Source organism: Nilaparvata lugens, chromosome 2, assembly GCF_014356525.2.
Source record: "Nilaparvata lugens isolate BPH chromosome 2, ASM1435652v1, whole genome shotgun sequence".
Classification (NCBI taxonomy): domain Eukaryota; kingdom Metazoa; phylum Arthropoda; class Insecta; order Hemiptera; family Delphacidae; genus Nilaparvata; species Nilaparvata lugens.
Window position 1 is genome coordinate 96,594,233 of NC_052505.1, and position 22,148 is coordinate 96,616,380.

The 22,148-nt window shown below is 34.6% G+C and overlaps 1 protein-coding gene across 12 annotated transcripts in view; it reads right to left on the reverse strand.

Moving 5' to 3' along the window:
• Positions 1–22,148, reverse strand: part of LOC111046669 (high affinity cAMP-specific and IBMX-insensitive 3',5'-cyclic phosphodiesterase 8) — a 182,867-nt gene that overhangs the window by 83,468 nt on the left and 77,251 nt on the right. For all 12 annotated transcript variants that reach the window (XM_039422197.1, XM_039422199.1, XM_039422201.1 and 9 more), the window contains one exon: positions 7,073–7,288. In XM_039422197.1, the coding sequence (XP_039278131.1) occupies positions 7,073–7,139 (67 nt within the window). In that variant the 5' untranslated portion in view covers positions 7,140–7,288. Of the gene's footprint in view, positions 1–7,072; positions 7,289–22,148 lie in introns of those variants that run through there.

Sequence of the window (22,148 nt, forward strand, 5' to 3'; positions counted from 1 at the left end):
CTATTGACTAATGTATGCTTACAATTTTATGATAAAACTAAATTCGTAGTGTTGTACTGGTTGAAATGAATCTGGTCATTCAAACTATACTGAGAATTCTCCTTACTAGACAATTTTCTTTCCTATCTGAATGGATTACTTCAGAGTATAAAATCCACTGTAGAGGTAGAACAGGATTGTGTATTGAATTCTCTAGATTTAAGAAAAGATCATAGCACTGGTTTCCACAAGTTTTCTATTTTCAGAAAACCAACCAAATACTGATGTTATCATTCCTCTTCATTCTTGTCATTCTATTTCTCACAAACTTGCTGCTTTCAATAGTATGGTCTATAGAGCACTAACAATACCTATGAGCCATCATGATTTTGATATTGAGATCACTAAAATTAAACAGATAGCTGTCACAAATGGGTATGAAGAAAGTATGGTGGACAGATTATTGAGTAAAATTAATAGAAAAATTTCAATCAATTCTAGCTTTGTAGGCTCAAACTGTGAGAAGAAGACTTGGATAACAATCCCATATTTAGGCCTTGTTTCCGATAAAATAGGTAGGGAATTGAAGAGGAATGGATTTCATGTTGCTTTCAAGACCAAACCGATTTTAAATAGTCTATTTAGCTGGAGTAAAGACAAAATTGATATTTGGGATAAAAGCGGGGTGTACAAACTTAAATGTGATGATTGTAATGCTTGTTACGTGGGTCAGACTGGTAGAAGTTTCAAAAGTAGAATTAAAGAACACATCAGAGATTGGAATAAACAAAATGGGGAATCTAACTTTGCTGAACATTTGATAACAAATAATCACAAGTTCACAGTTAAGGAGAATGTTGAGTTTCTGCATGTTAATAACAAAGGCAGATCTTTGAATATTCTAGAGGCTTTAGAAATAACAAGAGTAATTAAGGAAAACTCTCAGTATAGTTTGAATGACCAGATTCATTTCAACCAGTACAACACTACGAATTTAGTTTTATCATAAAATTGTAAGCATACATTAGTCAATAGTTTTTCCATTTACATATTTGTTTTATTATCTTTCACACTTGTTTTCTTGGTTCTCATTTTGTACTGAAAGTAAATTTTATTATCATGGCGATTCTGTTGCTTAAGCTGCCATTTTGTCACACCGTTGAGGGGGAGGAGACTGTCTAGCTAGGCCAATGGCAGGCGTTCATGCCCTCGACCAATAGCAGTACTCGCCTACTAGTATAAATTCTGCTGCTCTTGTATTTAGTTTTAGTTTATCAGAGATTGACAATGGTGTAATAACCGAAACCGGTCTTTCTAATTATCAATGAATCAGTGGTTTTTTGACAATTTCTTAGTCTTTTTTCATTCAATATGAATAAATACCACAATATCAACTTCTCAACTACACAAAAAGTGATAAAGATTATGTTCAATTATGTTCTCATAAGGGAGGTTAAGTTTATATTTCTAAATGGCAATGTGTTGATATTATTAGAAATGTTTTGATTTTTAAATAATAAACTTGAATATTGGGAAGTTATCTGATCAGCTGTTTCAGCACACTTGAAATTTGGACAATATGAATGTCAACAATGCTTGTCGTCGTCGACTGCGGAAGTCACGCACAAACTAAAATTAAGGTGGGTTTTCGTTTGTGCGTAAATGCCGTCATTGACCACGACAGGGTGAGGTTCACAGATTGGGTGGATTTCATTTAATCTGAATAACCTGAAAGATTATGTCCAATAATGTTAAAATGGGGGAGGTCAAGATTATACTTTCAAATAGCAATTTATGTTGATATCATTTAAAATGTCGTGTCTCCTTGATAATGGACACAAATGACAATTAGTTTTTGGATCAACTATCCTAGCACACTTGAAATTTGGACAATATGAGAGTCTTCAGACAGCATTATTCCTTGTCGTCGTCGACTGCGGAGGTTTACGCACCAACGAAAACCCATCTGTTGTTGAAGAACAGAGAATAAACATAGACTATAGGACATACTCGTACAATTCAAATACACATACTGTTGTAGATATACAGAAGAAAACATATGGAAAATTACAAGAACACTCAACTACTATGTTGTCTAATGTAACAAAGACATGTTTGTCCTGTACATCGTACATGTATCGTCACTTCTTTCAAGTACATTGTGTAATTACGGTCTGTACATCAGTACATACACATGATATAGACGCGAACAAGGCTTGTCAAGATACAGCTGTGATAACTCCCATGTAGTTCAAAGTTCACAAGCCTTGTTGCACATACATGCTTGTGCACGCGAAAAAGGTTTGACAGAATACAGCTGTGATAACTCCAATGCTGTTCAAAGTTTGAAGCTTTGTCAAGAGTGGGAACGATCTACTATAGTGAGGTCCACGTTATAATTGCAGTAAAGAGAGATAGAAGAACAGCGTCACCGATTCTCTGCTATCTTTAGAAGATAGCAGATACCGGTATATCCTATTATATTAAGCGAGCAATTTCTGTATATCTGTTTATATTTTTATATTTGGTTATTTATATTTATTTATTTATATCTGGTTATTTATGTCTAACGGATCTCGAAAACGGCTCTAACCATATCTACGAGATTTGGAACATAGAAGGTTTATGATATAAAAATCGATTGCACTAGGTCTCATCCCTAGGAAAACTCGCTGAAGGACATGACAAGGATAACAATCATCCCTGAAAAAAAGATGATAATTTCGTCGTCTGTCGAAACAGAAGATGCGTGTGTGGGAGAGAGACATAATAATTTCCAGCTGTGTAATCAATCAGCGATAAAATATTATCTAGAAATTTTGATCAAAATAATCTAATTGTTGATAACATTATAATCATTTTAAACTAGAGTATATCATAATTTTAAAAGTTAATTATTATTTGACAATTTTGAGTGATTAGTGAGTGTTATTTTGTTATTCAATTTGGTTCGTAAATAATGTAAATTAGAACTTTTTTGTTTTCAAATGTTTAGATTGAAAATTGAACCTGAATTCAAGTGTATGGAGCATAACCTACTTTCTGTACTATTTATAGTGTATAAATCAAAATTCGGGGAAGAAACAGTTTCGAGCTGTGCCTGTTAGTCCTTCCCCAATCATTTTCAAGAATTGTGTTCTGTTTATCAATAGTTTTTCCTATAATATTAAGCAAGCAATTTCTATATATTTATATTTTTATTTTTGGCTATTTATAATTATTTATGTCCAACGGATCTCGAAAATGGCTCTAACGATTTTCACGAAATTTGTAACATAGTTGGTTATGATATAAAAATTCGATTGCACAAGGTCTCATTCCTGGGGAAACTCGCTGAACGACATTAAAATGATAATTCATTCTTGGAAAAACAGCTGAGACTTTCGTCGTCTGTGGATGATAAAAAAGTGAGTGAGCGAGTGCGTCTGTGAAAAATCAAAATATCTCATCCCCGAAATTCATAGCCAGCTGTAAAATATAAAGACGATCATCTTAAAGAATTGTGTTCTGTTTATATCAATAAATGAAAATTACGAGCGAAGCTCGGTATCCCGATTTTCTGTCATAATATTAACTGTTTGTTCTTCATTGAGATAATCAATTATATTTCATACGTAGAGAAAATATATTTCTCTATGATTTAATCATATATTTTCATGATTGAGATCAAATACTCTGTTAATTGATCACATTTCTATATTGTTAATAACTGGCAACGTTGCAGAGTTGGAAAAGGATAGCACTATCTGTTTTGTCGAATGATAATGAACAAGGATAGCAACACCAATGTTAATAAAATACCGCCATTATAACGTGGACTCCACTATACAAAGATGATAGACTAGGATAGCAAAACCAACGTTAATAGAATACTGCCATTACAACGTAGACTCCACTATACAAAGACAAGGATAACAACACCAATGTTAATAAAATACTGTCATTATAACGTGGACCTCACTATGGATTTAATGCTATTCAAAATTATTCAAAAGCTTTGTTAAATGTGGGAAAGACCTACTAGGCTGCGTTTTAACATGTCAAACGCATATTCACAAGTTTCCCTAGATGCATGGAAACAGGTATTTGACAGGTGCTATGATAAAATCCTTATGATAGCAGCATAGCTTCCTTTCAATCGTTTTTTTGGAAAATAGTTACATGTCACTATCATGCACAGCATATTATCATAGCTGGAAATAAGCTGTGGGAAAGATATTCAATATACCACATCAAAAGATTCTCCATTGATAAAACTGGAGATCCCAGATCAGTGTGGTTCAAGTCTTGTTTCGGTTACTGAAGTGAGTCTTGTAAGTAACAAGTCTTACTAAAGAAAGTCTGACTAAACAAGTCTTGTTACTGTGGAAGGTTTGCAAATCGTTTAATTCTTTGGAATCGATTTAGATGATCATACCCCAACAAGTTTCACTAGAAGTCTATCTCATGATAATCAACGTGCAACTGGAGCCCAGATAGTCGATAGTGTTTTGGAAAATGTGTCTGTGCTGAGGTCCACGTTATTATGGCAGTATTTGATGAACATTGGAGCTGCTATCCTTGTCTAGCATTCAAAATTTTGATATGATATAGATAGATGAATTATTTTATTTTTCCTACAGATATCTTGAAAAGTGACTATTCCTGCACTGATTACAAAACGCAAAGAATCACTTTTCCGCTCTAGTGCGCAAAGTATTACTTTGTGTACTATTAATACTTTGCGTATTATCTTGCAGCCATCCCAATCAGCTGTTGACGTGTATTTTGAATGCGAATTTGTTCTATCTATATTTTTTCTGATTTTTAAATACAAAAAAGAGAACTCATAAAATTATACATTTTGAATATTATTAATTATTTATTATTCCAAATAATATTTTTTTCATTCATAAATTGATTGGTTGAAAAATTATTTAGAAATTAGAATTTACTCAAAATTATTAAAATTTTCAAATGAATTGGATTAATTTACTTTTCAATTTGAAAAAATGATCGATTATTAATTTTAAATTGGATTATTAAGTTTAAAATAAATTACAGTTATTATTAATAACAAAATTATACAGACAAACATTTGATGGATTTCATCCATCATTTAACCCATAATCAACCACTTCTCATATTCAATGGTATCTGTAGGAAAAATTTAATGTGAAATACGTGCGCAAAGTTCCTCTGCTGCACTCAAGAAACTATTCCGCCCTCGCCTACGGCTCGTGCGTAAACGTTTCTTTCAGTGCAGCAAAATGTCACTTTGCGCACTAGTTGCACAATAGTTATTTTCCTACAGATACCTTGAAAAGTGACCATTTGTGCACTGATTGCAGGCCGCAAAGAATCACTTTTCCGCACTAGTGCGCAAAGTGAGTAATTTGCGTACTCCAGATTTGCAGCATGACAACGCAAAATAGTTAGTAGGGTAATGGAGCACCAGTGCAGCAAAATCAAAATTTAGTTGGAAACTGCACTCATAGTGAGGCCCACGTTATAATGGCAGTGAAGAACGGCGTTGCCTTGCCATTATGTGCCTTCATTATAGTCATTCCAATGCTTACATAATATAAACCCCCTTCAAGCAGTCACATGAATTTTCAATTGAATTACTGATCATTATAATTCAATTTTAAATAAATTAAGGTTTCTATTAATAATAAAATTACACAGAAAAACATTTGATGGATTTCAGGGAATTTTACCCATAATTACCCACTTTTCATATTCAATGCTAACTTAAAGAAAAATTTAATGTGAAATACGTGCACGCAAAGTTCCTCTGCTGCATTCAAGAAACCATTCCACCCTCGCCTACGGCTCGGGCGTAAACGTTTCTTTCGGTGCAGCAAACTGTCATTTTGCGCACTAGTTGCACAAATAACTATTTCAATCCAATCATACAATACAAATTGAACACACTAGATACAAGTTCCAACAAAATAATTGAAAAGTAATACAATCGAAAATTCTTAGGCATGGCCAAAGCCGTTAACCAGAGTTGATAGTTATTGTCTTAAAGTGGAAAACATCTTAATTTTATCATTGTGCCAGTGTATCTTTGCGGGGGATTGCTAATGTAATGTAATTTGGATTATTGTGCTCTATACGATTTTTTAAGCACTTGGGAAGATACGAGTAATATTATTGTCATGGGTGATATGAATGGTAGAGTAGGAAAGTCTCGAAAGTTACCAACAGATTTAATTTTGGATAATAAGACAGGACGTTATGACAGAGATTCCAGAGATAATGAGATTAACGCAAAGGGTGGAAAATAATAGATTTATGTGAAGAATTTAATTTTCTAATACTGAATGGTAGAGTTATGGGGGAATATACGTTGATAAATACTAGAGGGGCATCAGTAATAGACCTTTGCTGTGTTAGTCTTGAACGCTTGAAATTAATAAGAAAGTTAAAGGTCATAGTTTTTCTGACCATTTGTCAATATTGAAATTGAAATGGAATTGAAATTGGAATGATCTTTATTCTTCTTCTCAGGAAGTACAAAAAAATACAATATACATACACAAAACTTGAAGAAGGTTCCTTACATGGGCAAAGCCTGAATTTATCAAGTACTTTGGAAAATGAAAAGTGTGATAGTTTGATATAGTCATTTTGATATATGAAGAGAACGTATCTATGAAAGTACATAGTGATTTAGGACATCAAATAGTAGAACAAATAATAATGAAAATATGTAGCTCACCAGGAGGTTCAATGGAATAGAAGTAAAAATAATCAATAAATCGTCTTGTTTATCTATAATACATGATAATTTAGTTATATTTTTGTTTTTAATGTATATCAATTTCAGGTTGGTTGCTAAAAGTAATAGTCTTGCTCAGAACTACCTATTTTATTAATACAACTATTCATTATATTAGAAAAAATTGCTTATAAGTCCAGTAAGACTAGATTGCAATGTATAAATGGATGAATGGATTAAAAAAATTATTGCCAAATGCAAGAAATATTTTCACAAATGAAAATAAACATTAAAATACAATAGTTTTTGGTGTGAGAAAATCGTTTCAACGCTTATACTGTATACTGTATTTGGAAAATACCAAAGAAGAGGCATAGAACTCACCAGAAGCATCAATGAGATGATCGTCTCGAGGTCTTCGTTTCTTGTGAGTGCTCGGAGCACAACCCATGGTATTTGCAGCCCTCTGCCTTGAGGCGTGCCTTGAGGTATGCCTTGAGGCGTGCCTCAAGTGTGCCTCACGTCGAACGCCAGCACAGGCTCCACCTCACACTTTCAGGCGACATTGCAAGTGTTGCAAGCTGTTTACTTTCGTCTTCACTGCAACACAAAAAAATTATAAACATTAAATTTGGGATGATATTGACTAATAATAATAATATTAAAATAGGTACTATTTTCAGGGACGGAGAAAATAAACATTTTGTTAATAACTTTGGTGTAAACGCAGCTTTAGTGTAGCAGCTTTAGTAGTTTAGTGAGTGATATGTATGGGAACCCTTCAATAACTTTCAAGATAAGTTATTGGTCAAATACTCTAAAGCTGCGTTTACACCAAAGTTATTAACAATAAATGTTTATTTTTTCCGTCCTTATAGATTCTATTAGATTGAACGGAGCTTGACAAACCCATATGTTCATCATGTGTATGATAAGTTATGTTTAATCTAATAGAATCTATAAGGATTAAGTTATTAACATTTTGCTTCGGTGTAAACGCAGCTTAACTTTTGACGTACTGAATTTCAACCCGTCATAAGGGGGTGACTTTGGGGTTGTAATTTTAAATGTGAACACCCATTGTGTGATACATAATTTCCAGGGGCTTCTTAAAAGAAGAAAGATAACGTCAATTAAAATGTTCATAATACTTGTATCCAAAATGGTGGTTACATTATTACTGTTTAGGCCGGCTGAGAGTGTAAGAGAGGCACAGTATTGATTGATTGATTGATTGATTGAGTACTTTATTTATGTAGATTACAATATATACTGGCTTATACACTTATATACAATAGCTTACAATACAGCAAAGTTATAGATGAATTTATATAATATAGACTAAGAAAATAACTATTGAACTGTATATGATATGAAAAAGCAATTTGTAATATAATAACTATAGATAATAATCATATTGTTATGCATCTACATAAATTGGCGGAGCTTTGGACATATCAATGTCCATTCTTTGGGAAGAATATTAAAAATATCCTCCCCACTAACTCTCTACCAAAACGTTAATTTCGTTATTTAAACTAAGGATTTATTTATTAATGGAAATATTGTAAAAGTTTTTATCAATATGAATATTGAAGAGAAAAAAAAACAGAAAATTGATAAAGTAAAATAATTATATAGGTAGATAAGATCAAATAATTGATTAATAAAATGAAGTAGGCTGAAAGTAGATCAGGGCTATCAAATTTCAGTAATATACAGCAGTATGCAGTGGATAATTGAAATAACATGAGTTTATATAATATATATATATACAATTCGTTCTATAACATGGTTTAAAGGTTTATATTGGTGGAAGGGTGAGGGATGGTTGTCATGTGATCGTTCTAGGGCCGACAGTTTCAGTCATTTGTTCCAAAAGATGTTTTTTTAAAGTCAGGTTGAAGCTCGCTCGGCTCTCGATAGACCTGATAGAAACAGGAAGTGTATTCCATGCACGACAGGCACTGACTAAGAAGGATTTTGTGAAAATAGTAGTTCGATGATTGGGTATCCTTAAAGTACTTTCTCCGGTTCTAGTATGTGAAGCATCTATCCTCCTACCTTCAGAGACAAATTTGAAATCATCTTTAAAATAGTTTGGATTACCGTATTTCAAGATATCTCTAACAAGCTTGACTATTCGAAAAAGCCTCTGATCGGGAAGCTTCAATGTTGAACTAGCAATGTGGGCTGGGGTGATATGATCATGGCGTTGGAGAGAGTAGACGAAACGTAGACAATAATTTTGGCAACGCTGTAGTTATCATTCAGAGTGACTTGCATATCATTAAGAACAGAATTACAATACATTAAATGTGGGAAGATGAGAGATTGAACCAATAATAATTTAATGTTTCTAGGGAGGATATCGTGCATTTTCTTCAATGCATGCATGGCTGAGAATACCTTTTTACAAGTTTTGTTCACTTGTTCTGACCAGTCAAGAGTATTATTCATAATAATGCCTAAATTTTTAACTGAGCTACAGTAAGGAATGTCATTACCGTCTACACTAATTTTGTGAATCGATTCAAGGTCAATATTGTTTATAAGACGAGAATATCCAATTATAATGGGTTGTGTTTTGATGGGATTAAGCTTAAGGCCATTTTTCTTTGTCCATTCCACTATCGAATTGATATCCTGATTCATTATTCCAACTGTTTCATTAATTTTTGTTATGGGACAGCTTAAATAGATTTGAAGGTCGTCTGCATAAGTATGGAAACTGGAGAATTTGATAATGGAAGAAAGGTCATTAGCATACAAAGTGAAGAGGAGAGGGCCTAAAATTGAACCTTGTGGTACTCCATGCATAACGTTTTTCCAAGTTGACTTTTTGTCACCGACAGATACACATTGTTTCCTACCTAATAGATATGATTTAAACCAAACTAACGAGTTGTGACTGAAACCAAGAATAGCCAACTTATTCAGAAGGACTGTATGATCAACAGTATCGAATGCTTTAGAAAAATCAAATAGGGTGAGGATGGTGCATTTTCTTTGGTCCATAGCTAACCTTATATCATCAGTGACACGAAGCAGAGCTGTCTCAGTTGAATGGAATTTTCTAAAGCCTGATTGAAAGTTATGAAGCTTACTATTGTTGTCTAGAAATTTTACAACTTGAGCATGAATGAGTCTTTCTAGCACTTTGGACAATGCAGGTAAAATACTGATTGGTCTAAAATCCTCAACTTTATTGGGTGATGGAACTTTATTTAGAGGGCGAACCAGAGCAAACTTCCAGTTTTCAGGGAAAATGCCTTCTTCAAGTGACTTGTTGAAAATGTATGTAATGGTTGGTAAAACAGCAAATAACATCTTCTTGATAAATTTAATAGGAATTTTGTCTACACCCGTAGCATTACTATGAATACGTTGAATTGCTCTGAAAGTGTCTTCTTCTGAGATTGGATGGAAATGAAATTGATCAGTGATTGGTAAATCTAAGTTTGTAACCTGCTCTTCAAGATCATCTATATGATTAGCAATGACAACTTCGTCGCGTTGGTTAGAGTGTGAAACGAAATGGTCATTTATATTATTCAATGGTAAGTCAATTTGTGGATTCGATTTCTGTTTGCCAAGCCCGAATTCTTTTATTCCCAGCCAAAGTGATTTAGAGTCTTGTCTATTGTTTGTCATAAACGAATTCAAGTACCTAATCTTTGAGTTCCGTAATTCCTGTTTAACCCTATTTCTAAGGCTCCTATACTCTATCAAACTGTCCAAGTCAAATGTCTTTTTAAATTTTCTATGTGCTTTGTCTCTACGTCCCATCATCTTAAGTATGTCTTCAGTCATCCACGGTACTCGTCGTTTTCTATTAATCCTCCTTGTCACATAAGGTGCATGTTTGTCATACAAAGTCAAAGTCCAATTCTCGAAAGTCTTGACCATGTCATCAACTGAGGGTAATGCTTCAATTGATGCCATGGAGTCTGAGCCACATCAGTCAGGAAGGCGGCTTCATCAAAGTTTTTGAAGTCTCTATAAGTGATAATTTTCTGTTCTGGCTTGGGTATCTTATGGGAAAGTACACAGTAGATCAAATCATGTCTAGAAATAGCTGGGACTGAGATTTGGCCTGCTTGAACAACCTCATTGGGATCACTGACAATGAGAAGGTCAATGAGTGTGTCTGATTCATTAGTATGATGAGTTGGATCGAGAGGTAAAATAGTCATGTTTAGGCATTGGAAAATTGTAGTCAGTTGAGAGTAGTCAAAGTTACGATTTGTCATGTTCAAGTCGGTGTTCATATCCCCCATAACTAGTATACGGTTATAACAAGGCATAAGAGAAAGCAAGGCACTTTCGAAATCTGTGAAATGACCTATTTTTGGTGGGCGATAACAGATACCAACGAGTAATTTATCAGTACTAGATAAGGATAATTCAAGTAGCATAAACTCTGGTCTGGAACAATACTCTTGTTTAGATGTGATTAAAACTTTTGTTTTGATACCATCTTTCACATAAATTGCTACACCACCACAAGCTTTATTTAATCTATCATTCCGGAAAAGATTATATCCAGGCAATGCAACAAAATTTGATGAAATACTAGGCTTCAAAAATGATTCGGAAATTCCAATTATATTGAAGTCCTGAAAACGGAAGATTGCTCTGAGTTCATCAATGTGACAACTGAGGGATTGTACGTTAAGGTGAGCAGCCTTGAAAAGTTTTTTGAAAGAGTGGAGCTTATTTGCTAGAAACATACCTGCGTCATTATTACTATTATTGAAATAATCATACCTACTTGAGGGCGAGCGAGCTGACGTGTCAGTGAGAGGCATCATGGAAGCAGCAGACCAATCGTGAACCGACCTCAGAACGACACATGACGGGGGAAATGGGGATGAAACTGATAAAACTTAACCTAAATGAAAAAGTCTCTTGATTCGAGTGCATTCAGTATGCCTTGACAGTTCGGCTCCCTTCACTATTTAAAGCACTAGTTCAAAAATTCACTAAACACAATAAGATGTAGATGTGTGGAGTTTCGATGATGAATAATCCTAATGGTGAATAAGATGAAGATTGAGTAAGAACTGGTAGTGGGAGATCTGGTCCAAGTGGAGATAGAGCGAGTAGGTATCCAGTAGTGGAAGAATCGGGTCCAAGTGGAGGTAGAGCGAGAAGGAATCCAGTAGTGGAAGATCGAGTCCAAGTGGAGACAGAGAGAGATGAAATCCAGTAGTGGAAGATCGTGTTCATGGTGGAGATAGAGCGAAATGGGATCCAGTAAAAACTGAAAAAGAGAAGAAGAAGCCAGCAGAAACACGAAAAATCTTTGAAGAAAGTTATCAATAGAGGAAAGATACATAATACAATTGATAATGAATAATATTCGCATAAAATTGAAGAGGAATAGTATGATATAATGTGGGAAAGAATCGAATATTATATGGATATTATAATATAATATATGGATATTAGTAGAAGGTAATCAGATAGAAAGAGAAAAGGTAGAAAGATAAATAGATATAGAAAGAGAAATAAACATTTGAACATGCTGGATAGCTAGTGGAAAAATCACAGGGAAAATAATGATAATAATAGGGAAGAAAAGAAGAGAAAGAAGGAATGTGCACAAATTGCGAAGAACTTATGAAACTGAACTATAGAATAAGAAATAGAACATCGCATTGTGATCTTGAATTAATCAAGGAGAGAAGAAAAAGAAGAAAGAAAAAGAGAAAGAGAAGAAGAAGAAGAAGAGAAAGAGAAGAAGAAGAAGAAGAAGACGAAGAAGAAGAAGGAGAAGAAGAAGAAGAAGAAGAAGAAGAAGAAGAATAAGAAGAAGAAGAAGAAGAGAAGAAGAAGAAAAGAAGAAGAAGAAGGAGAAGAAGAATAGAAAAGAATAATAATCATCATCGCAAACAACAATATTCAAGTAATCATTATAATATAAGATCAAGAAGAGAAACGAGAAAGAAAAAATAAGAAGTAGAGGAGACGATGGAAAAAGTGCTAGATTATTTTAGATGAGTTTTAAATAGTATTGAACGGTGAAGTGTGAAAAATATTATATAGTATTAGAAGTATAATTAACTATTGGGAGTTGCAATAACGATAAAAGTAGTAAATTGAGAACTGTAATAGTTTAGTGATGAATGTCTAAGATAACGTTAAATGAAACACAGCCCCTATATAAGCATATGAACAGACTACCCATCCCTCTGTTCTATCAATAATTCTCCACACATTAGCTTCTATTGTTCAAGCTGTGGCAACAGTAGAAGATATCATTATATAGAGATTACTATCTTTACCTATAGATTACATCCATATCTATAACGTATGTTAATCATCCAATTTATTTGGAATTCAGCATTTCGAAAATTATTAATTATGGAGATAATTTTGGTAAGAGATGCAATAATTATTAGTAAGAATAGAGATAATGATTCTCTAAGTACCCTCTGGAGTATAGTAGTTGATGCATTGAACGTAGTTTAGGGAATTAATATAAAGATAAATTATTAATCAGTATTAACAAATGTGGATCTCCTTAGTTTGAAATAATTGCCTCATATATAATCATAAGTAGCAGTGGAAAGATTCATTTATAGAACAGAAAGCCAGCTCATGAAAAATGACAAGGTATATCTACTGTGAAATGTATTAATACGAATTTCCTATTATTGTAGTGAAGGGCACCTTAGTCATCGAATCCTGAATGATTTAATTTACCTTTATTTTCTGAAGGTCGGTCATCCTCTCGACTGTGTGGACCCTCTTGGATCCTCCCTCGCCGATAGAGATCTTGATCCTCCCGTCCGATGACCAGACATTCCTATGCCCATGACGGTCGGCCGCAGCGTTGAGGATCTTGAGACGCTCCGCAGTCAGATCCTCGCGAATGGTGACGCCGGAACCCTTCAGCTTCCTCTTAGCGTCGAAGATCATCTTCCTGGTCCGGTAGCTGCAGAGTCGTACTATGATGGGTCGGTCCTTGGGTTTAGCTTGCCCTTGTTGAGGTGGTTGACGCCTTCCAACGCGATGTGAGCGGTTGACATCCGCCAGAGTCACGGGCACGTTCAGCTTCTTGTTGAAGACATCAAGCGCCAGCAGGTCCGTGTCTTCTTTGTCACTCTCCGGGATCCCAAAAATACGTATTGAATGTCGGCGCCCGTATTGCTCGAGGTCGTCGACCTTCAGGTGACAAGACACCTCTAGCTCACGAATTGAGCTAGTATGAGAGACTATTGAGTAGTATGAGAGACTACCAGCGTCACATATTTATAGCTCCACCAAAAAGAACTAGAACTATCGGCTTCAGTGAACAATGAAATTTGCAACATAAACGCCTTATACTATGGGATACCTACTTATGCTATCTATTATATTAAAGCGAGCAATTTCTGTATATTTATATCTGGTTATTTATTTTATTTATTCGTTGATATAATCACAAATCATATGAATATGATCGGGATAGAACAACTGGCATATCCCAAATTTTGATAAAGAATGAAATGTCCGAAAAAATAGGTTATGTTCAACGGATCTCGAGAACGGCTCTAAAGATTTTCAAGATTTATTCATCCTTGGAAAACAGATTATAACTTCACGATAACAGAAGATGCGTGTGCCTGTATGGGAGAGAGACATAATTATTTCCAGCTGTGTAATCATAATCAATCAGCAAGAAATTTTATCTAGCTAGACAATTTAATCGACTGTAGTCACTGTAGAATTTGACGATATTTGTGAGTTTTCATTTCATTCTATTGCAGTATCAATATACTTCGATGATACTGTATGATGGAATGATACAGTTAATGATACCGTTGCATTATTCGTATCTGATGGAACTCAATATTGAATACCAGATTATAATGAACCCCTCAACCGAAATCCTACACATCAGAGGATATTGATATCAGTCAATATAATCACTAGATTCCTGTATTATTGAATATGGACTCATCCTATCAATGTGCAGATAATTCCGTGTAGACCTATCATTCAATGACTACGAATTCCTGCCATTTATATCTCATATCTGTTGCAGTTCACAATGGAATTTGTAGATTTGATTTGAATGCAAAGGCCTGACTGATATAGTGAGGTCCACGTTATAATCGCAGAATTTGATTAACATTGGTGTTGCTATCCTTATATAATATTCGAAAAAGCATATAGCGCTATCTATTTCTACCTCCGCAACGTGGATTTCCGGTGAGGTTTTCGGCTATACCTATTTGCCCTCTCCCAATAATTTCAATGAATTTTGTATCATTTATAAGCAAATAAATCAATGCATGGGAGTATGGATCATGTTAATCAATCCCGAGTTTCCTATGGTTATCATGTAATAAAGAACAATTTTCAGTATATACTATAGTGAATAGGTCCACTTTTTAATGACAGTAGATAAAGATAGGAGAACAGCGTTGCGGATAGTATGCCTTAATTAATTATATTTCTACATTGTTAAAAACGGATTTGGAAACGTTGCGGATCTAGAAAAGGATAGCGGTATCAGCTTTGTCTGCGCTAACACGCAGTTCATCAAATACTGTAATTACAACGTGGACCTCACTATAGCACAAAGTTTAAACCACAGTCATGACTCCTTGTGATCATTTTATTGGTATAAAGTAGGTATTTCATACACAAAAGTTGATCTAATGTTGAAATATCTATTCATGAAAAACAAAATACAGTTTTTCATCATCAGTAACTGCAGCAACTTGTCATTATCATCAATAAGATCTTTTAATGATTCAACATTGAACCCATGATCTCGATCAATAAAACAACATCTGTCTCATGAATGTATCATGACCATCAATTCCTTATCATAGTCATCAATCTAATCATGTCTGTTGAATTTCATCGAACAGTGGAGCAGTCGAACAGTCCTCGCTCTGCTCTGATCTACAAGCGTAGCAGTTTCAGCTGGATAAACAGTCCATTTTGTTTATAGTGAACTGTCTCTATACAAGGGAATGATGGATGGTGAATGCAGCTGGCCGATTTGATCAATTTAATCTACTGTTGCAAGCTGTGTGATATTCCCTCATTCACTCACTCTCTCTCTTTCTCTCACTCACTATATCATTCTCTCTCATTCTCCCATTCTCTCTCACTCACTCTATCTTCACCACTCAACCCTGTCACTCTCTCACTCACTCACTCCCTCTCTTTCTCTCACTCACTATCTTTGTTGTATAGTGTTTTAGTTTTACTTAGAATTGTATAGGAGTGTTAAGTGTAAGAGAGGGCCGGCTGCACCCTAACTTCGCCTTCCTAGGTTTTTAATAAAGGCAGCTAATCAATCAATCAATCACTAAATCATTCTCTCTTATTCTACCATTCTCTCTCACTAACTGTCTGTCACTCTCTCTCTATCTTCATGTATGTCTATCTCCTTTTATTGTACTTTTTTACTCACTCTATCTCTCTTTTTCTTTCAGCATTATCAACACTCACTCACTCTATCTGTTTGTCTACGATACTCAGCCTGTTGTAACAGATTTGTAGAAAACACTCTAAGACTCTTTCTATATCTCTCTCTCTCACTCTCTTGAGGTTTAAGTGTAAGAGAGGGTCTGCTACGCCCTGACTTCGCCCTCCTGAGTTTCAAATAAAAACAGCTTATCAATCAATCAATCTCTCGTGTATTAAATGGTAAGGATATTATTTTATATCATTTCAGAGAATCGACAATTAATTGTTGACACACCGCCGATTTGTGTAGTTACATAACAATATTATATTATCGTTAATCAAATTACATTCAATATTCATTCTCATTGATAATTTTTTATACTTTGTGAAAATTTTTTTAATTTTAATAATAATAGCATTAACGCAATTTAATGTTAATTGGTGAATGAGCCAGTGAATATTGCAACCTATATAAATAAGGGAATAAAACTAATATATAAATAAATAATGTAACCAAACAATTTCAAAAGAGTACATTGATTTTTATTTTCATTTTATATTCAAGAGTAGCCCTAAAGGAAACAATGAATAAAGAACTCTAATCAAATCAAAATCTGATCTAACTAGTAGTTCTGTGAACAGTAGACCTCACGCAGTATTCTCATCCATAAGTACCTGATTGAAACTATAGACCTTATGAAAACACAACAATAGACTGGTTCCTCCACACATCTGTGTAATCACTTGTCAGCTGATTTATGATGAATAATTCAATAGTCTGATTTTTACTCCAATATTGACGTCTGAAGGAGGCTTCTTTTTCCTTTTATATTATCCTTGAAACGCAAAATTTCCAAAAACCTTTGTGTATACGTCGACGCGCAATTAAAAAAGGAACATACCTGTCAAACTTCATGAAAATCTATTGCCGCGTTTCGCCGTAAATGCGCAACATATAAACATTTAAACATTAAGAGAAATGCCAAACCGTCGACTTGAATCTCAGACCTCACTTTTCTATTCTTTTCTTATTTTACGTTTTCAGGCACTCTTTCTCCGATTATTATCGATACTCTCTTATTCTATCTCTGATTCTCATCCTTGATGAAACTAAATCCTTAGTTTAAATAACGAAATTAACGTTTTGGTAGAGAGTTAGTGGGGAGGATATTTTTAATATTCTTCCCAAAGAATGGACATTGATATGTCCAAAGCTCCGCCAATTTATGTAGATGCATAACAATATGATTATTATCTATAGTTATTATATTACAAATTGCTTTTTCATATCATATACAGTTCAATAGTTTTTTTCTTAGTCTATATTATGTAAATTCATCTATAACTTTGCTGTATTGTAAGCTATTGTATATAAGTGTATAAGCCAGTATATATTGTAATCTACATAAATAACGTACTCAATCAATCAATCTCTGTGTCACTCTACCTCTTTAATGGTTGTGTGGCAGAGAGGACCAGGTCTCCCAACTCTTGAGATATCAAATCTTTCTCTCTCTCTCACTCTATCTCTCTCCCCGGTCGTGTGTTAATGGGCAGGATATTTTATATCCTAAAAGAATCGACAATTATTTGTTGAACCACCGCCGATTTACGAAGTTACATCACATTATTATATTATCGTTATTCCAATTGCATTTCTATTTTGTTTTCATTGATTAATATTATTTATACTTTGTACAATTCGTTAAATAGCTAGCAACACTGTCATTTAATGTAAATTAGTGTATAAGCCAGTAAATATAGTAAAATACATAAATAAAGAAATCTAATCTCTCCCACGCTACCTTATCTGTATGTCTCTCACTCTCTCTCTCTCTTTTGGTAGAAAGTTAGTGGGGAGGATATTTTGAATATTGTTTCCGAAGAATGGACATTGATATGTCCAAAGCTCCGCCAATTTATGTAGATGCATAACAATATAATATCTATAGTTTATATTACAAATTAATTTTTCATATCATATACAGTTCAATAATTATTTTCTTAGTCTATATTATGTAAATTCATCTATAATTTTGCTGTATTGTAAGCTATTGTATATAAGTGTATAAGCCAGTATATATTGTAATCTACATAAATAAAGTACTCAATCAATCAATCAATCAATCAATCAATTCTCCGATATTCAACTTGTGTTATTACTCTCTCTCTCTCTCTCTCTGCCTAACCTTCAATCACTCTTTCTCTCTATCTAATTTTTATCATGAAAACTGAATAAGTTTCTCTCACTCTCTGTTACTCTGTCTTTTAACAAATTTGTTTTACAAATCGTTTCTGTTTGGGAATGCTGATGTGATGGATGTGTGAATCTCACCCCCTCTCTCACACTCATACACTGTCTATCAATTCTCTCTCTTTCTCACTCTCTCCCTCTCTCGGTCTTTCTCTCTCTTTGGTTGTATTGTGTGGCAGAGAGGACCTGAAGTCCTAACTCCGCCTTATTAAAGGCAAATAATCAATCAATCTCTTCCTCCACTCTCTTTCAATCATTTCTCTTTTCCTCTTCCTGTCCCTCTCTCTCACTCTCTCTCTCTCTCTATATTCTCTCTTCTTCTCTAACTCTCTCTCCTTAACAAACAGATTCGTTTTTTGGTGTGATGATTGTGTGAACACACACACACACACACACAGGCTAGGCTTGCCTCATTGAACTGAAACACCATAGACTCTGATCGAAATCGAATTGATTTTCTTCCATCCTAAACCTTCAATTTGAATTTCAGTTTGGAAAATCAACGTCCAATCTAGTAGTTCACTGTTAGAGAACTCATCAGTTGAGTTTCCCTCTCTTTTCATTCTTCTTCCCTCCTTCCCAGTCATCCTAACCTATTATTTTCCACTCATGTTACTAATATATTGTCTTGATCATTCTGTCCTGCTTCCTCCTATTCATGATAATGATTCTTTTTCTCTTTCCAAGAGTGCATTCAATGAACTATAGTGAGGTCCACGTTATAATGGAAGTGGAAAAATATAGCAGAGCAACGCTGTCGATCCTCGTCTTATCAATGCGTTCTATAGACGGTAGCTGATACAGGTTTATTGATGTAATATTAACTATTCATTTTCGTTTAAAATAATCAATTGAATTTTATTAAGCAAGAAATTATATTTTTATGGAATTCCATAATTAAGATGAAATATTTTGTTAATTAATTATTGATTCCACATTGTTAAAAGACGATCTGGCAACAGAGCAAAGCGAGAAAAAGATATCGATATCTGCTTTGTTGAATGATAGACAAGGATAGCGATACCATTGCTAATCAAACACTGCCATTATAACGAGGACCTCACTATTACATGAATACAGATCATATTCCAAATTTAAAATTTCACAGATCAAAATCAAATCTACAATTTCGAATGTGAACTGTGATAAATCTATATATATGTAAAAGCGAAATGGCACTCACTGACTGACTGACTCACTCACTCGCAGAACTAAAAATCTACCGGACCAAAAACTTTCAAATTTGGTAAGTATGTTCAGTTGGCCCTTTAGAGGCGTACTAAGAAATCTTTTGGCAATATTTTAACTCTGAGGGTGGTTTTTAAGGGTTTAAAGTTCGTCTTTTAGCATGTATGTTCATCTTATTCTCTTAATTATAATTGAAAAATGTCCATACCATATGATAATATAGAACTATAATCTAGAGAGAGGAGTACCTCTTTGAAACAGTTGTTAACTGGTAACAAAATTAATAATTTTGTCAGGTTGGCATTAAGTTGAGTTGACTTTGTTAGGTTGGCACCAAGTTGAAGATTGAAATGCATTTATCGCGGAAAAATTGATTGAGCACTGCTCTTTTAACCAGAGCTATTCCTGGGAATATTATATTACTAGCCGTCAGGCTCGCTTCGCTCGCCATATCTGTTTAGCCAGACGTTTAGTCTGGACCCCCGGTTGAATCGTCCTAACATATGATAAAAATGCTCAAATGAAAAATGCAGGCGAGCAAAGTGAGCCTGCTGATCTTATTCTTGGACGATCCAGTCGGGGGTCCAGGGGGCGGAGCCCCCTGGCTAGATGGATAGGGCTAGCGAAGCGAGCCTGACGGCTAGTATAAGATATACATTAATAGCAGGAATTTGTAGTCATTGAATATATTGATACACGGAATTATCTATATTCCCAAAGTTTTCAATTTATTGTGATACATTCTGTAATTTATTTAGAGTATAAAATCAACCTTCAAAATTTTAAATCATCATTCTTGGACCGAAAATCAAGTGACGAAGCAGTGTGTGATTACATAACCTTATCTATTGGACAACATTAACATTTTATCAAAATTTTTGGAGAGAAATAGTACAGGCTCAGCCTAGTTTTTCTCCAATGTCATAATTTTATTATGATTATAGTATTTTATACAATAAATGAAATGAATGAATGAATGAATCTCCACATTGATATAGGAGGAATCCATTTTTATTCAATAATACAGTAACTCAGTGGTAATATTGACTGAAATCAATATCCCCCGATGTGTAGGATTTCCGTTGAAGGGTTCATGATAATCTGGAATTCAATATTGAGTTTAATCAGATAGGATTTATGCAATGGTAACGTTATAATGCCATTATAACGTGGACCTCACTGTCGTTAGAAACCAATGATATCAAAGTTGAGAATGATATTGTATCTATCTATCTATTCATCTTTATTTACTTTCCCCAGCTTCGAATAAATATGAGAAGCATTGTTTTGATCCATAAAGACTCTATGACAATGTCCTGTAAGCTAGTTGGATTGTAGTTAGATTTACTTCTTTAGCATTGGTTGGATGGGCAGCATTGACGTATTCTATATATAATGCTCACAATTTGGAGTGAATCTCACACGAAAGTAATGAAGCAGAACAGTGACGTCGGTTGTTGAAAACTTCAACGGATAAGATTTGAAATTCATCAAAGTTTCAAACAGCTCTCCGACAAGAAATTATTAATGTTTCCCCCCACATAAAGTTTGAAAGAGGCTGATATTGGTTACAGTCATTCTATTATACGGGCTACAATGATGATAGGTCTGTGTTGGAAGAGTATGGCTGGAGATTATGAGAATGATGATTATGATTATGATGATGATGAGGGGTGGAGGAGGAGGAGGAGGAGATTGTGAAGAAGAAGAAAGATGAGAAGGAGTAGAAGAGGGAGGAGGAGGTGTTGGATAAGGAGTAGAAGGAGGTGGAGAGGAGGAAGTGGAGAAGGAAATTTAGCTGAAGGTTTAGAGGGGAGTGAGAGAGAAAAAGGAGTGGAAGAAGGAGAAGTGGGTGGAGAGGAAGTGGAGAAGGAAATTCAGCTGAAGGTTTAGAGGGGAGTGAGAGAGGGGAAGGTGTAGAAGAAGGAGAAAGAGGAGGAGAAGGAAATTCAGCTGATGGTCTAGAGGGGAGTGAGAGAGGAAAAGGAGTAGAAGGAGGAGGAGGAGGAAATTCAGCTTATGGTCTAGAGGGGAGTGGGAAAGGAGAAGGAGTAGAAGAAGGAGAAGGAGGAGGAGAAGAAAATTGAGCTGAAGGTTTAGAGGGTTGAGAGAGAGAGGACAAGGAATAGGTGGAGAAGATGGAGGAGGATCAGAAGGGACAAAGAAGTGGGAGGAAGAGAGTGTGATGTGGGATGAGTGAGTAAGCTGTGAGAGGAAGTTGAAGACTAAGAAAAGAGAGACGAAAATAGAACATAGAAGAGAATGATAATATTATGTTCACATAATGATATTTTTCATCCTAGTTATTGACAGAGAGAGCTTCTCAATAAATTAGAGAAAGATGAGGCTTGGGAGAAGAAATGGTTGAAGGATGATAATCGAAAGATGAAAGGCAAGAGCTTTCTTCCATTTTGGAAGAATATAAAGTTTGAGAAGAAGAGGAAGAAGTAGAAGAAGATGGTGAGAGGCATGAAAGGGAGGTGGAGGAGGGAGAAGATATTATGGTGAGTAAGCTGGAGAGAGAAAAGAAAAAAGAGAGAATGATATGAGGGAGAGAAAAGATTGATGAATTAGGAAAAGGAGAGGAATGGATAGAGAAAT